This window comes from Nesoenas mayeri (assembly GCF_963082525.1).
Source record: "Nesoenas mayeri genome assembly, chromosome: 18".
Lineage (NCBI taxonomy): Eukaryota > Metazoa > Chordata > Aves > Columbiformes > Columbidae > Nesoenas > Nesoenas mayeri.
This window is the reverse complement of record NC_137566.1, coordinates 3,765,854-3,782,389: the sequence shown is the minus strand read 5'-3', so window position 1 is coordinate 3,782,389 and position 16,536 is coordinate 3,765,854. Positions and strand designations below refer to the sequence as shown.

Genomic DNA, 16,536 nt, shown 5'->3' with positions numbered 1-16,536 from the left:
AACCCCACCGGAGCCGATGGGAGCAGAACCAACCATCAGCTGGGAAGGGACCATTGATGGGAGTCTGTGCCCTGGTGCCAGCAAAAGCCACATCACAAAATCACGTTCATCAACTAAACAACATCTTAATAACTGCAATGCCTCCTGCTCCGGGAAGCCACTGTCCCACGGCCAAACCTCGCGTCCCACGGCCACATCTCAGCAGGGCTCTCAGCGCCGTCCAGCCTCGCAAAGGGGAAAATATTTGCTGTATTTCTCATTTGCTGATTTTATTACCGGCTCTTACTCACGGCAACAGTAAATTAAACCCAGAGATGCAGTAAAGCCCCCGCATCTTGACAGTTTAAACACAGTCCTCAGGCAGCCTGCAAGGAAAATCACACATTGGAGGAGGTCAGGGGAGCACGAGTAAATAAGATGAGATTAATTTTGGAACAACACGCAGCGAGAATGACGTCTGCAGGGAGGGAGCATCGCGGTCCTGCGCCAGCCCAGCCGTCCCTGCCCGCAGAGCGAGGCCCGGAGGGGCTGCACCAACACAGCCGGCTCTGCACCGGGTCAGGAACCCAAGAAACCGCAGCAGGAACCATTGCAAAGAGCCGTGCACGAGATCCCAGCTCCCCGTGCCCCAACGAGGCTTCCCGGAGGTGTGGGGCTGGTGCTTCCAGTGCTACGTGGAAGTTACGGTTCACATTAACTGATTTCGTAGGTGCTGCTCGCCTGGTCGTCCACGTTGGGGACGTTCCTGCGCTGTCTTATCTGCATCTCTTCATCCTGAAGGATTAAAGAATAAGCAAGCACAAAATCATTCTTCAGCATCCTCTCTGAGCTGGATAAAGTCTGCCCTGTCCCCTCCACCCTTTCTTTGTCTACCAACCATTACCCACCAGGGATCTGCCCAGCAAACCAAATCTTCACATCATCACTCCTGCTCCTCACTCAGAGCACCGAAACCTCCTTTAGCAGCTCCCCAAGCACCTTCCCCACAGCTCCCACTGAGAAACTGTTTGTGTGCAGCACAACAGGCAGCTTCACCTTTCAAACCCACCAGCCGCTCCAGTAAGCAGTGAGAGCAGGAGGGAATCGACCCTTCGCAGCTTTGCTTCTCCAGCTGTGGGTCACATTGTGTCACTCTGGCCTCACAGCACAAGATTTCCTCAGGGTGGACCTGCTGTCCCGCAGAACCAAAACAACTTTGGCTGCAAGTGACCTCTGAAGGGTATAATACAATTTTCTGCTCTAAGCAGGGCTAACTCTAATGCTATATCTGGTTCTTCAAAGCATCTACTTGGTTTTCAAGTATCTGCAAGGATGGAGTTTCCAGCACCTCCCTGCACAGCCCGTTGCAGTTCTCAGCCATGCGTACTGGGCAATATTTTCCTCTGTGCGGATTCTTTCAGTGCAAGTTGTGTCTGTGGCCTCTTTCTTGCCCTTTGCTGCACATCTCTGCTGCCGTTGTCTCCACACCCCCCCGGCGGCAGGTGCAGCCAGACCCTCTCTTCGCTTCCTCCGAGCAGAGACAGCGGCTCCCTCACCCACCTCCTGAGCGAACCCCCGCGGAGCTGCAGGGCCAGGCTGTAACCGTGGTCCTGCCGCACACCGCACCACGGTAGGTGACTGTGCTGAGCGTGCATCACTTAGTGTCTGTACTAGGTGAAAAGCGAGCTTATTTCTGCACAGTTCTCCTCAGCAAGTCCCTTCCAGGTGCTTCTCTCCGAGTCCTTCCCGACAGCTCCACCGCACACCCACCGCACACCCACCGCACACCGTGCACACGGGACTCGGCATCGACACAGGCGCTGCCTGTTCCCAGGGCAGCTCGTACCGAGTCGGAGTTGTCTTCAGCCTGGGTCCTTATGAAATTGATATAATCATCCTTTTGGTTGTCCAGAACTTCTTCCTCGTACTCAGTCTGGTAGTCTGACTCATCTAAAGAGAGAGGAGAGCAAACACATCAATTGAATGAGCATTCAGAGGGGCAGAGAAAACTGGACGAGGAATGATCGTTGTTGATTTGAGCGCTGAGCGCTGGCCAGGGCAGGATGACTGGTGGCCAACCCCCCAGCTCAGTGACCTGAGGCTGCTCCAACACAGACATCAGCTCTCCAGCCAGATCACAAAATAAACCATCCCCAGTATGTGACCTGGTGTCCTGGAGCCCTCCAGCATCTCCAGGGCCTGGAGCACGAGCAGCTAGATACAAACTGTCCAAGCTACTGTGGTGGGTTCTCTCTGGGCAGCCAGCAGGACACAAAGGTGGCAATGGGGAGATGCTCCCTGGTGATGCTCGTCACAGAATATTTGCCGCATCCCACTCATCAGTCCAGACAAGGCCTGCAGAGCACCGCCAGGAACCACGTCTGTGCGCCACCAGCCAAACTGCCCTGCACACATCGGTCACAGACTCACTGGGAACAGGGACATCCAGGTACAGGTTGAGCTCTTTCTGGCGCAGAGGTGATCAGAGAATCATTTTGGTTGAAAGAGACCCTCAGGATCATTGAGTCCAACCATAACCTAAATCTAACACTGCCCCATGTCCCTGAGAACCTCATGTCCGTCTGTCCAACCCTCCAGGGCTGGTGACTCCAGCACTGCCCTGGGCAGCCTGTTCCAATGCCCCACAGCCCTTGGGGGAAGAAATTGTTCCCAGATCCAACCTCAACCTCCCTTGGGGCAACTTGAGGCCGTTTCCTCTCATCCTATCACTTGTTCCTGGGGAGAAGAGACCAATGCCTTCCATGCTCCAACCTCCTTTCAGGAAGTTGCAGAGAGTGAGAACGACTCCCCTCAGCTCCTGTTCTCCAGGCTGAATAACTAAATAACTATGTGTCTCACAGTTTCTGGTCCACAGTGACACTGACATCCGCTCCTCTCCACAAGGGACAACCATCAGCTCTCAGGTATTCCAGTCGCTTTTGCGCGACGTTCGGTTTTCCGCCGCTTCCATGGGTGAACTCAAGTGCGCTCCGAGCAGCCGAAGCAATAGCTGCTCTTCAGCCCACAAGTGAAGCAAGCGGCTCGTGTTTCAAACGGATTTTTGATTAAGTATTTCTTTTGGGAACAGTCAATAGCATCTGCTCCACGCTGAAGACAACAGCACAGTCTGTTCCACAGCATTTTCTTCTAGCACAATAACTACAACCAACTGCTACAACATTCGGATTAAAGACATTTGGTAATTCTAAATGTTTTTTATATTTTTTACTGTGGATCAGAGAACTATTGTTAAGTTTAGACTAAACCCACAACTGATTATCTTTAATAAAATACACCGGGAAAACTGCAAACTCATCTGAACAGCAGCAGAGAGCACAAACAACAGTTTGCAGTTTACAGGTCCAATAAAAACGACTGCCATCAAAACCCTGATTTTCCAAGCACTATTCAGCATTTAACAGGTTTTTATACAGATACTATAGAACAAGAGAAGGGTGTCTCCTCTCACATCCTTCCCACAGCACCTCTGGGTGCTGGAGGACTAGAGGGGGAAGGAGAACAGATGATGAGCATCATCTCCCATTGCCCAGGGTCTGTGCACCACTCATGTTCATGGTCTCACTCAGCTGAAAGGTCCTAATGGGGGCAAATGATCATAAACTATATAACGGAGGAAGATCTGTCCCAGTACACCAGTGAAATCTCAGCAGGTCTCAGTGCCCATGCCTTAAATAACCAACCTACGTGAACCCTTCATTCTTGTTCACAATGGCTGTTTCAACCACATTTGATTAATATTTTCTTCATAAGGCATATGATGGCAATTAGCATTTCAAATTACCACAGGGACATCTCTGCAAACAGTCACAGATGGGAGGACTGCTAACTTTAGACTTCCCTCTGCAAGAACAAGAAATCAGGAGGAGGGGGAGAGACTGTTTATAAAGAGCTTTAGCACTGGTGAAACGCTCTGAGATTTCAGGCCTGCAAAGCTCTGATTCTTTTTAAGTGGCATTTAAACAGGGAACTGCTCCGCAGGGCGCGCTTGAGGCACCAAGCCCTCGACTGCCTTCCTGTAACGATGCGGGAGTCGTTACCTGCTCCTCATTAGTTCACCGGTGCTCCCCATAACAGGAGCAAATGAAAAGCGATGGAGCCCGTGAGTCACTCCAGATCCTACTCGTGACAGCAGGGAAAAAGAAAATTCTTCAGTCAAAGCTTTCAATCAACCTCCTCCCATCTCAAAAGGGCACAGACCAAAGAGCAAAGCCATCGCAAGGCCGTGGGCCAGCATCAGGGGAGCGCAGGCCCGTCTGTGCAGGAGGTGCCATGTGCGTTATTTCACTCAGATTAAGTCGAGCAGGGATTACCCCTAGTGGGAAACCACGTCAGAAAAGGGCTGGCAGCGGCGGTACCGCCACGGCACGGACAGCCGACTCGCACCACTCGTGGAGGAGGCAGCAGGAACGTGGAGGGTCTGGCCCTGCAGAGACTCGGGATGGAGCGAGGGGACAGCCAGCCCTGAGCCACCACAGTCCCACCGGGGCTGGGACAAGAGCACCCCCAGAGAAGGGACACGGGAGGAGCGAGCACCCGCTGCCCTGCCCCGACTCACCGTCTGCCACGGGCGCCTTCACGGGCTCGATCCGGGAGACGATTTCTGCCAGGTCCGTAAAAGAGGTGGTGGGAGAGGCCACGTTCTGAAACACAGCAGGCAGTTTTAGGTATGTTAGCAAATGTGCACAAAGAATCCAAACACTTTTATCACATAAAAATGATGTCTGTTCACAGAAAGCTCCAGACACATAAATCCTCCACAACTGCCCCCCTCAATTACTCATCAGTGAGTAATTCGCAGAACAGCTCTCCTGATGCAGGTCTGGTGGCAGAGACGGGATTCCCAAATGCAAAGGGACAACCTCTAATGGTGCCTTCTCCATCCATGCCTTATAAAACATACAGCAAACTACAGAAACAATCACAAAGACAGGAACTGGTGGGTCTGGACTTGGTGACAGACGAGCTCTCCATCACTGTTATTTTGTGATGGGACCGGCTGGGCCAGGCGCAGCCCCCCAGGAGCTTTCACCTGCCCCTAGGAGAAGGAGCCCCAGGTTCCAGGTGGGGACATGGCACGTGGTCCAGCCCTGAGCCTGCACAGCCACACTGTGGGATGCTGCAGGGACAGGTGGGCAACAGCCCAGGAACCGGCGTGACCAGGACCCCCTGGAGAACCCCACAAGCCGTGGAGCTGGAGGTGCTGCAGCCAGCGAGAGCCTGAGGTACGTGGTCCACCCACAAGGAGAAATATTTTCAATAAACCCTTTCTATTTTCACTCTGTCTCGCCCAAGCAGTGGGCTGAGTGTTCTCTATTTTGAGAAGTTGCCTGCTCCAGTTTTTCCTCTAGAAAACCCAACTTTGGTATTGAAGAAGCATTTTGGTCTTCCCACATGCCATGCTGTGAGCAGCCCTACCTGCCTCCTCGGGGCCAGGCACAAGGTCACCAGATGGAAACCTGAACACCTTGTTTTAAAACCAGGTATTTTAATTAGCGCAATAGCACATACCCCCAAAGGAGAGGACGAGGAAGAGCTGGCAGGGGACACGGTATTAGCGCCGGGCTGCCAGGAATCGCTGGGACAGTCATCGTTCTGAACGCCCAGACCTGTCCACGTGCTTCCAGACAGGGCAGTTTTCTAACACAGGGGTTTTATGAGCAATTCTTTGCTCTTCTGGCAAGAGCACTGATCCTGTGAATCACACACCCCCTGTGGGGGTCACAGCAGAAGCCCATTACAGCTGCAGCAGATCGCTCTCCGTTGACCTTTCATTCGTAACTAACTTTTGATGCCATCTAGCACAGCTAAAGCAAGGTGTGAATCCAGGACAAACAGCTGGTGGGGAGCGGTAGACAGAGAATAGCCCAGAAGGAATTTATAAATACCTGTATGAAATGAAACAGCTTAGGACACACACTTTAAAACATCCAGAAGTCGGGAAGCTCAGCAGCTCCGTTTGCTTGTTAAGGAGCTGTCAAGAAGGGTGAGTCAGTCCTGTCTCATTTTGAACATGGACCTGAACGGTCCCAGTGAAGCGCCTGCACAAGCCTGTTCCCCAGGCCGGGAGAAAAAGCATCTACATCTTTGTTTTGTGCCGTATGACTAAGCGAGGGATTGGTGCGAGCTCTGGCTGCCCGGCACACACAGCAACGTTGGAGGCGATCGCCTGTGCTCTACAATCCAAGCGGTGCACAGAGCGCTCCGGCAGCCCGTGCCAGGCTGTCCTGGGAGCACAGAGCCCACAGGGACCCGCTTTGGACAAATTCAATGTTTAAATACCTCCTCTTGCTATTTTAAGGACAAAACCACACTCCTAGCAGTTAACACAAGGCAGAGAAGTGTCTCAGATTCCTTTGAATCCCACTCTAAACCTTGCTGCGTTTTTTTTTCCAAAGAGGAAAGTATTCTCTTCGGCACAATCTTTATTAAGTAAATTAGAAGAGAAAGACAGTTACCATTGTAGTCTGCGAAATTATATTTAGCTTTGACTCTGAATAACACTTCAATAGACAAAACTTCCCTGAGGAGATCCAATTAATGGCATCACATTATTCTGTGCTGGGAAGAGTAAGGGTTGCTCAAGTGAGGTTTATGTGAGGTTCCTGTTGTTTATGTCTTCAGTATTTGCATTTTTGAGATAAGATACACAGTGACTGAACGATGAAAGCAAAGAAGTATCTAAATGATTAAATATCCGGAGTTTTTCAGTAGAAAATCAACGCTTATGACATGGAAACAGGATAATAAGAAACCAGGCTCAGTTCTCTCTGATGTTGAACACTCCAGAAATAGCTGAAGAACTAAAACATATAAAGCATCAAAACCTTCGCTAATGAAAGGCAAGTTAAAAATATCGGCTGTTATCCTTGGAAGATAGCAGAGCTAAAGGTCTTAAGTGATTCTAATGGACTAAGAAAACAAGAGAACCATTCCAGTGGGAGCCTGTGGGACTTGTTATTTCATAGAAATAAATCTACTGAAACAGGAGGCAGATGAAAAAAAATGTTTGTTACAGGACTCTGGAGTTTTCAGAGGAGGAGCAAAGATCTCCTGGGTGCCTGGAGCTGAGCACAAGGCTGATGGTTCCCGCTCCATCGCCCGGTTCGCCCTCCTGAACCCATTTTCATCCTCCTGGCACCTCAGCAATCAGCACTTTCTGCCTTGTTATCAAACGCAACCACAGGCTGTGCCTACAATGAGTACATGACATATTCGATCTCCAGGGCAGCTGAAGGGCCATAAAACTCAGGGTAGATTGTGATAAATGTTCAACTCGCTGCTTGATGCACAGTTGTAACAAATATCATTATTTAACTGAAATATTAGCCTGAGTTACTCTACCCATATAATGGGCAATTTTAAAACAAGTCTTTCTTTAAATAAGCCTTTGTTACAGCAGTGAATGTGTTTGAGCTTGTTACCAGTTGGTGACACCCACAATTTTCCCTCCCTTGACTTCTTACAACTATTAATACACAAAACCAAACACGCACCAGCTTAGAACCAGGCTGAGCACAGGGTGTCAGAGGTAGAATGGGGACCTGTCTTGTGCAGCTCAGACTAATGCATCTCCAGGTCACCTTCCCAGTAAGAAATAACAAGTTGTGGGGCTCCTCACTGGGATCACCAGTTGGTTTCCCCAAAAGCTCAGTCCCTGTCGTCCCCAGTTCACCCAGTGACTCACGCCTGACTGAGCTCACCTCTCTCTGGTGACACACGGGGTCCAGCACAACCGCGGTGTCACCCAGCCCTGGTGCTGCCCTTCCTCTCCCCTTCCTCTCCCACCGCTCTCTCGAGGAGCTGTAAATCCTCAATGTCACTTGTCACCTCTCTTGACTTTCCTTAGTGAGGCTCATTACAGTCATGACACATTCTGGCAACCACTTAAAATATTACTGCTCATTTCCCTACCTCTAAAAGACGATAGAGATGAATTACTGGGTAAAACATGAAACCTTTGCAGCACTTGGGTTTTAAATCAGAGGAATTCAAAGGAGGGTAAGGATAATAAGCCAATATATTACAATATTGTACCCAAGCCCTCAAAAAAGGTGATAAGTGTTTCTTAAAAACAACTGAAACTTCCCTGCCAAGAAATTCAGTCAGCCCTCTGAGTTATGAACCAACTCCAGAGGCTGACCTCAGTCCTTAGACTGTAAACCAGGAGACTTGCTTCTGAGTAGATATCTTAACCACTCAGCAACACTATGTATTCTGTAGATTTACCATAATCGGGCATTTACCATTAACTGCTCAGATGTGCAGAACAAGGAGCGTGAAACCCAGCAGGGCTGCCAGCTCCTGCAGAGCCTTAGCGACAGCTGCAAAATGCCTTCTCTGATAGGGGGGTGACAAGGAAAGCAACAAAGCAAGCAAGAAGTCCACAGCCTTGCAGGGATTTTAACTCTTGACTAAAACCACATTTCCAGCAAGTGCTTAAATCTAGTTTTCTGTAAGCATCTGATAGCTATTTGAGTGACACCCTGCACGCCAGCGATGGCTGCTATCAACACCAGCGATCCCAATTCATGTCTTCTCATGGGAGAGAGAAAGAGAGAGCGAGAGCTGCTGCCCTGGCAGATCAGTTTCTAGTAGCAAGAACAATACCCAGGTACCAGCCTAAAGTTTGTGGCACAAGAATAAATGAAAAATAAATCTTAACAGGTTACTTGTGCCCACCCAGCGTTACTCAAGGAGACAGTCCACATGCACATTGAAGCGATGGGTGCAAATGTGGCCCATCTCCTGAAACCACAGAGCATCTTCTTGCACAGGACCTGGGGGACAGAGCCACAACCACCGGTGCAGGAAGCAGCTCCGGCAGCACATTTGGTGCCCTCGAGACTGCTGAGGCACAGGGGGATGGAGAAGAGAAAGGTGGGTGTGTGAACACGTACACATCAGCTACGCGTCTCAGAAAACAGTTACTGGTGGGCATCCTGCCTGCCTTTGGAGACACTTGTGTTGTGAACGATTCCAGGTTACAAACATGGTAAAGCAAAAACCTGTTAGAAAGGAACAGCAACAGGAAGAGCCACCCTACGGTTCTTGAGGTTTCAGAGACTCCATCGTACCTGCTGAGGAGCATAGAATTGTTTAGGTTGGAAAAGACCTTTAAGATCGAGTCCAAGCATTAACCCAATGCTGCCAGGTCTGGTCTACCACTACCCCATGTCCCTGAGAGCCTCATCTATACATCTGTTCAACCCTCCAGGGATGGTGACTCCAGCACTGCCCCGGGCAGCCTGTTCCAATGCTCGGATACAAACGCATCCCTGAACGGGCACAGATCAGTTACCAGGGATGGACAGTCAGAGATCGGAGGTGGGCAGAGCAAACCTTGGCACACTCGTACCTGGTGACCAGAGAAGTGCAGGATCTCGTTCATCCAGGCTGTGATTCAAGGAAATAAGTTTCTGAAAATCTAATCATGCCACTTCTTGCCTAAAATACCATTTTACCTCCATGCTCGCAGTAAAGGCGTGAGGCAATCGATCGTTCTCTTTCATCCCCTGAGCAGTTCTGGGGCTTTACACAATCTGGCATGTGAGTGCATTGATACTGAACACTTACATCGGTTTTGGATTTGCAGGTCCAAGTCCTGTCTGTCATCATCGTGTCAAGCACTCCACTCCTGCACCAGACACTAAATACAGTTTTCCCGTGCTGATATCCCACTTCCTGCAGAAAAAAGAGTCAAGGCAAAAGAGTAATTAATATTAAAAAAAACCAACATTGTCACATCATCTCCAAATCAGTGAGCAATCCACAGCTCTACCCCAAAGCCAGGATGTACTTTTGCCACCTTCCAGCCTCAGCTACGTGGGCTGTTCAGCCTAAGAGTGAGGGGACAATTAAGCAAACAAGGTGCTATTTTAAGGCAAAATGCTAATTTGACCTTTGTTCCCTGGGTATGCAATGAAAATGCCACCTCACACAACTATTCTTACATTTTTCAGGCAGGTTGCTCGCAGAATAACGCCTTATAAAGAGAAGCTCAGGACACGTACGTATGCACACGGTACTGGCTCTTTCTTTGGAAGAAGGTAACAACAGGAATTAATTTGTGTTCTCTCCCCTCTTGGCTCAAGAAAAGCCAAGAAAATACAACTTTTCTAGCAAAGAGAAGTTAGTGTAGGGCTCCCAGCTCCAAAAATTCTTGCAATAAGTTAAGCCAGACTGCACTGAACATGCGAGAGTTGGTTTGCTGGAGCGGGAATGATGGCACATGGACAACATCCAGCCCACAAACACTAATTTAAAGGTATAACATAATTTGCTCTGGGAATAATAACAGGGCACCGCGTCACTAGCATGGAAACAACTGGAAAAAATAAACCGATTGCACTGAGTTTTACTGTTTTTCTAACAAGTCAGTAGAAATGGTGTTGAAAATCAAATCAAAAGGACAGAAAAACAGGTCTTGGGAATGGTTATATGGTGCCCATTTCTGTTCTCTGTAAAATCCAGGTACACAGCTGAAATTAAAAGCCCCACTACTCCGTAGTCTATAGCAATAAAGGAATGCATAGGCTGCTCTTTCCTTTAAGGTCAGCTCAGTTTAAAGCTTCCCTGTGGAATGAAGTTATTCAGCTCCACTGCAGGGAATGAAAATCCAGGGGGGTGCTGCCCCTTCATACCCACAGTGTCTCCTGCCAAGAACTTGCTCACAGAACATCACGTCGTTGAGAACCTGCACTTTTCTCATGCTTTACTCCACTGAGAAAAATCTGCCTGGTGACTTTAACTCTCTTTAACGACACCAAATTAGACAGAACAATGATTTGACAGCTCACTACCTGTTACTGTGATGAACTACCAGACCCTTTGTCAAGGTTTGCAGAACGGCCAGGGCTCTCCATCTACCAAAGAATATTATTTATCAGCAAAGTCCTAGATCCACCCTTGGCAGACAGCACCGTTTGCCCAGGAGCTCGGAGACACTAAATATCCTTGAGAAAATATTTCTATTGGGGAAATCAGCCGGTGGGTTGGTAGCTGCTGCTGGGTCCGAAGGTCTCAAACGTGGATCTGCAGGGTCCACTGTGTTCCTGGTTTTGTTTGGGATTCATAAGACCAAGAAATCAATCTACAGCTTAATGAGGATTGTAGGTTCTCAGGACATCTGTAAAGGAGATCGACTTAAAGAAAAACTGCGGGGGAAGGGTTTTTAGCAAAGGAGAAGAGCAAAGCCATGCAGAAACACCTCAGGACGGACGACGCTTGCAAGGCTGAGGCAGACAAAGAACAGAGAGACAGTAAAATCACTTTCCTGACAGGAGACAATGAGCCAGAATTGTTGTGATTACCCCAACCCGGGCAAAGGCATTTTTGTTGTGAACACTGAATTGTGTCACTTAGACAATTCAACACCTGGAGTCAGTTCCTCCCATGCTGGTGTGTGACACACAAACCAACCAAACTAAATCCCAGATAAGTGTAACCTGGTGTTACCTTTTTTACAACGTCCTTCCACTGACATTGGTGCCATTTTCCTGATACTCTATCAGGTGCAGAGGAATTGTGGACGATATGTTTTATTAATAGAAGTGTTGAAACGTTAACCGAGCCAGATACTTTAGCCTGTTGCCCTCCATTTCACTGATTCATGGCCTCCCCTACAGACTTCTTCGAATTTTTCATGCGACAACAAGCTACATAATGAAAGGAGAGAAATGACACCATTTGACAAACCGCAACTGCCCAAAGCAGCTCAGACACCCAAGAGTTTTTACCAAGCAGATGAGCAAGAATTGTCATGAAACAGAGCGAGGCAACTGATCCGTTCACAGGTCATTATATAAATAAGATTACTGACTCGATTTCTGCTGTTAATCCAATCTCACAGCTGTGATATCATTCCACAGAATTATTTAGCGTCAATTTTTCACTCTGTGCCAACAGACTCCTCTTACTCAACAGCAGCTCAGGCACTAATTAGCACCACAAACCAGCAGATTTCAGTGGAACAGTAATATGGGGGAAACTGCCTTGCCTAGGATGCACTTACACAGATTTCTTCGAATTTCTTAAAGTCCAGGGTCCGGTATCGGTCGATGGGCGGGCGGATATACTCGCAGTAATCGCTGCTCTTCACCATCTCCAGCTGCCGCACACAGCACACGTACGCCAGCCGCGTCTGGATCTCTGCCATGTTCAGCACCTGCCAACCCGGCCAGATGTCATGATTAATTCAGAAATTTCATTTCGGAATGCGTTCTCTATTCACAATGGAGAAAAAGCAAGTTATCTATCTTTTTTTTCCCCAAGAGTGCACAGAAACCTGCTGAAGCCTTCACACACCAACGGCTCCATCTGCTCCCCGGGCAGCGCGGCCAGCTGACCAGAGTCTCCATCATCCGCAGCAGAACGGGAATTCCTTCAAACATGTTTCTGCAGTTCAAGGTTGAACTGAGCCTTTCATTCCAGGATATTGTGGTACCTTGAGAGATCTGTGCTGAGGTGCAAGGGGCACAGGGACCCTTCAAGGCAGCAATGGGTGCTGATCTCTACGGTACCAGGGCAGGGAGTTTGCAGAATGGTTGAGGTTGATGGGGACCTCTCAAGCGGGGTCAGCTGGGACAGGCTGTCCAAGACCAGCTGAGTTTTTAATATCTCCACAGATGGAGACTTCAGAAGGAATCCCACGTTTTCACGTGTGCCTGTTGTCGCTCGGGCAGTTGTAATATTAATATTTCACTGGATGCTGCTGAGAAGCATCAGGGTCTCCCATTTCTCCTTTGCCACAGCACAGCAGGACATTCCACAGCTGTACCACTCCAAATATAACATCCCTTCTCAGGGAGATGAGACCTTTTCAGGGAAAGGAGTTATTACAGGAAAAACTTCAGATTACAGAGCAGTACCAACAGTTTGTAGTATTTTCCCCAACATTGGGAAGAACAAACAAGTATTTTACTTCCTATTCCAACATGAGAAATATGTTAATTGTAGTTGGGAGCAAAGAATTAAAAACATCATTCACTTGGGGGACAGCTGCAGAGCCAGATAACTTAGGAAATGCAGAAGACTAAGTAGCAGAGTTGGCCTAATTTCATGCAACAACTAAAAAATTAATCTTAGAATCATTTTGGTTGAAAAAGACCTTTAAGGTCATTGAGTCCAACCATCAACCTCACATAGTCAAGTCCACCTCCACCTCATGTCCTGAGAACCTCATGTCCGTCTGTCCAACCCTCCGGGGATGGTGACTCCAGCACTGCCCTGGGCAGCCTGTTCCAATGCCCCACAGCCCTTTGGGGAAGAAATTGTTCCCCAGATCCAACCTCAACCTCCCCTGGTGCAACTTCAGGCCATCATACTCTGCAGCCCAGCATTATCAGTAGCAGTAATGTTAATTACTGCCTAGTGCTAAAATCTCCCTAAATCTACAGTTCAGAGACATATAGGGTAGAAACACCAAATTACTTTTTATTGGCAAAATGTTTACATTCTGACTTTATTAAAACTTACGGCACCTATAAGAGAAGGTTCCCCTGCCCTGACAATTCTACCATCCCCTTCCCAGCCCGGGGCTCTACTCTCTCCCATGTCACTGCCTTTCCTTTGGTGTCAGGGCACTGCCCAGCTTGCTTTGTCCAGAGTAAGTGCCCAAACGCAAGAAAGATGATGGTCTGTCCCCAGAATTGCTCCCTGAATGAACAAGTAGAAGGTTCCTGCTCTGCACATAAAACCAGCCACCATTTTAATATAATACCTTGACTTTCTGGGCCAGTGGATTCCACTTCTTCCAGAGCAGCCACCAGCCGGACAAGCAGTCGCCGTAGTTGACAAGGTCTGTCTCATACTGGCTCCCCACGTCGATGGCGATCACCACCTTTGCGCCCAGGGACCTCGCGACGTCAGCTGGTGGGAATCACAGAATCACAGAATGAATTACGGATCTGCAGTTCTGTGTCCAGTTCTGGGCTCCCCAGTTGAACAAGGACAAGGAATCACTGGAGAGAGTCCATTGGAGGGACACAAAGATGCTGAGGGGTCTGGAGCATCTTCCTGATGAGGAGACACTGAGAGAGCTGGGGCTGTTCAGCTGGAGAAGCTGAGAGGGATCTGATCAATGGATCAATATCTCAGGGTGAGTGTCAGAGGATGGACAGGACTCTGTTCAGTGGTGCCCAGCGCCAGGGTGAGGGGCAACGGGCACAGACTGAAACACAGGAGGCTCCATCTGAACATGAGCAGAAACTTGTTTGCTGGGAGGTGCCAGAGCCTGGCCCAGGCTGCCCAGAGCGGGTGTGGAGTCTCCTGCTCTGAGACATTCAAACCCCCTGGACCCACCTGTGTGATCTGCTCTGTGACCCTGCGTGAGCAGGTGGGGCTGGGGATCTGCAGAGGTCCCTGCAACCCAACCAGGCTGGGATTCTGTGACTTGTCAAGAACAAGTGGCCTTGGAGAGGAGAGTGAGCAGCGCAGGGTCAGCCCTGCAGACAGACAGGGATGAAGGGAAGGAGCAGCTCAGGACCAGGCAACACCGAGGGGCTGGGAGCATTTCAGCCTAAGAAGAGCTTTGGTATCCAAGAGAAAGATTCATATTTGGAAGTGGGAAAGAAATGAGGCAACACTTTCTGGTTCAAGGTCAGTGAAAGGACCGGCTGCAGCCTTTGGATACGGGTGAGGATTCAGGGAAGCGCCCAGGGAGAGAAGAAAAGGACACGAACCTCACAGAATGAATTTATATTTTTCCACACCCCCAGAGTCCAAGATAGTTGCAGTTTCCAAAATAGTGATGTGTAGGAGAACCACAGCTCTGAAGAGGCAATTTAGCTGCTTAATTTAGACACTTATTTAAATAAGATCTGTTCTGTAACTTGGATTTATATTCCTGGGCTCATTCAGTCTACTGTACCTTTGCTACCCAGTGTCACCTGTGCGTGCTCTTTGCGCTCTCCAGTATGCATGGGTGGAAAAGCTGCCTTGGTTTGCAATTCATATTTTTGCTTACAGACACAAACAGAGAATGTCAGAGACAGATTTGGAGGCGGGGGGTGGGGGTTTATTTTGTGTTATTTCCATTTCAGGCAAATACGGACCTGATGAAAAAATATAATCTAGGTTTGTCTGGAACATGTAAATGACTTGGGCTGCTCAGATATGGAGTTTCTAACTTAGATTCCTCCCTCTTCATTTGTACACAATTATAGTCCCAAACTGCAATGACATCATGTATCTCCTATCTTGGCCACCCTCCTGAGCCACCCACCTTCCAGTGCTTTCCAAGGACAACCCTGACATAAAACACATCGCAAACCTACACAAGTGAATTCACATGCCTTGGACCCCTTAGGGTTCAGTTCTCAGAACACCCCAAACTCCACATCACTCCTTAGAAAACCAGGATTCCACTCTGAGACACCGATGTCGTGCAGCCGAACCCTCTGGGTGACACCAGTGTGAGCAACAAAGAGTTAATTCTGCTGCCTTCTCAAAATTATTTCTTATTCAGCTGATACTTTTTGAACAGAAACTCAAAGATGGAATATAAGTTTGCAGTTTAATTTCTGCTCTTTCCTTTCAGTGAACACTAAAATAAATTCAAAATTAGCTTGGAATTATATGTTCAGAATATCTATTAGGAAATACTTCGTAACAAAAAATAGTCTTAACAAAGCCATGATAAAAGAAACACTTAGAAAACTGAGAACGATGAGTCCTGGTAACCATCATGAGATTAAGGGTGTCTACAATATTTCTCCTTGCTTCCATTTTTGCTTGACCAAAACCAAAAAGGACAAAGTTTGGCAGGTCATTCGATGGGCTGTGTTCTCAGTAGAACCACGGAACAGTTTGTGTTGAAGGGACCTTCCCAGCTCCCCAGTGCCCCCCCTGCCATGAGCAGGGACATCTTCACCAGCTCAGGTTGCTCAGAGCCCCGTCCAGCCTGGCCTGGGATGTCTCCAGGGATGGTTCATCCACCACCTCTCTGGCCAACCTGCACTTTTTCCCAACCAACCCATGCACCTACCTGGTAGGTTGTTGATATAACCTCCATCCATCAAGAGATGCCCGTCCTTGGGGTCACAGAGGGGAGGCATGTACCCCGACAGGGACATGCTGGCACGGATGTACCTCCACAGGGAGCCTGCGGGAATGAGAAGGGGGGGATGGCAACACCGTTAATTACTGCCACACAGGTGGGGCAGGCTTTTGCACTCATTAAAATAACCAGGAGCTAGAGGCTCTCCTGAGATTACCCTTAGAAAGTTATTAAAGCAGTTTATTATATTCTATAACGTAACCCTGGCTGGGAGAAAAAAAAAAGCAGCGCTATTCAGACATACTATCAGGCCTTAGAAACCAGAGTTTTAAGCCCATCCCTCATTTTTATGGCCTTGTAGGAGATTTCAACATATGGCTGACTGTGGGGATCGGCTTTAGTGCTTTGTGCTCACACTGATAAGGACAGGAAAAGGGAGAGAAAGAAGGAGCACACTGAAGTGCAGCTAAAACCATTTTCACTTGTAAAACCAGTGACCTTATATCTTCTTAGGACATTTCTGTTAATAGTGCTGGAAGTAA

The 16,536-nt window shown here is 48.5% G+C and overlaps 1 protein-coding gene across 4 annotated transcripts in view; it reads right to left on the bottom strand.

Moving 5' to 3' along the window:
• Nucleotides 1-313: 313 nt before the first annotated feature.
• PNPLA7 (patatin like domain 7, lysophospholipase) overlaps nt 314-16,536 on the bottom strand; it is a 125,152-nt gene continuing 108,929 nt past the window's right edge. For 3 of the 4 annotated variants that reach the window (XM_080356186.1, XM_080356188.1, XM_080356187.1), the window contains 7 exons: nt 15,983-16,099; nt 13,718-13,866; nt 12,011-12,163; nt 9,574-9,681; nt 4,556-4,640; nt 1,826-1,929; nt 314-774 (listed from right to left, as the gene is read on the bottom strand). In XM_080356186.1, coding sequence (XP_080212312.1) covers nt 694-774; nt 1,826-1,929; nt 4,556-4,640; nt 9,574-9,681; nt 12,011-12,163; nt 13,718-13,866; nt 15,983-16,099 — 797 coding nt within the window. In that variant the 3' untranslated portion in view covers nt 314-693. Of the gene's footprint in view, nt 775-1,825; nt 1,930-4,555; nt 4,641-9,573; nt 9,682-11,489; nt 11,655-12,010; nt 12,164-13,717; nt 13,867-15,982; nt 16,100-16,536 lie in introns of those variants that run through there. The other variant, XM_080356189.1, reaches the window with a different exon arrangement.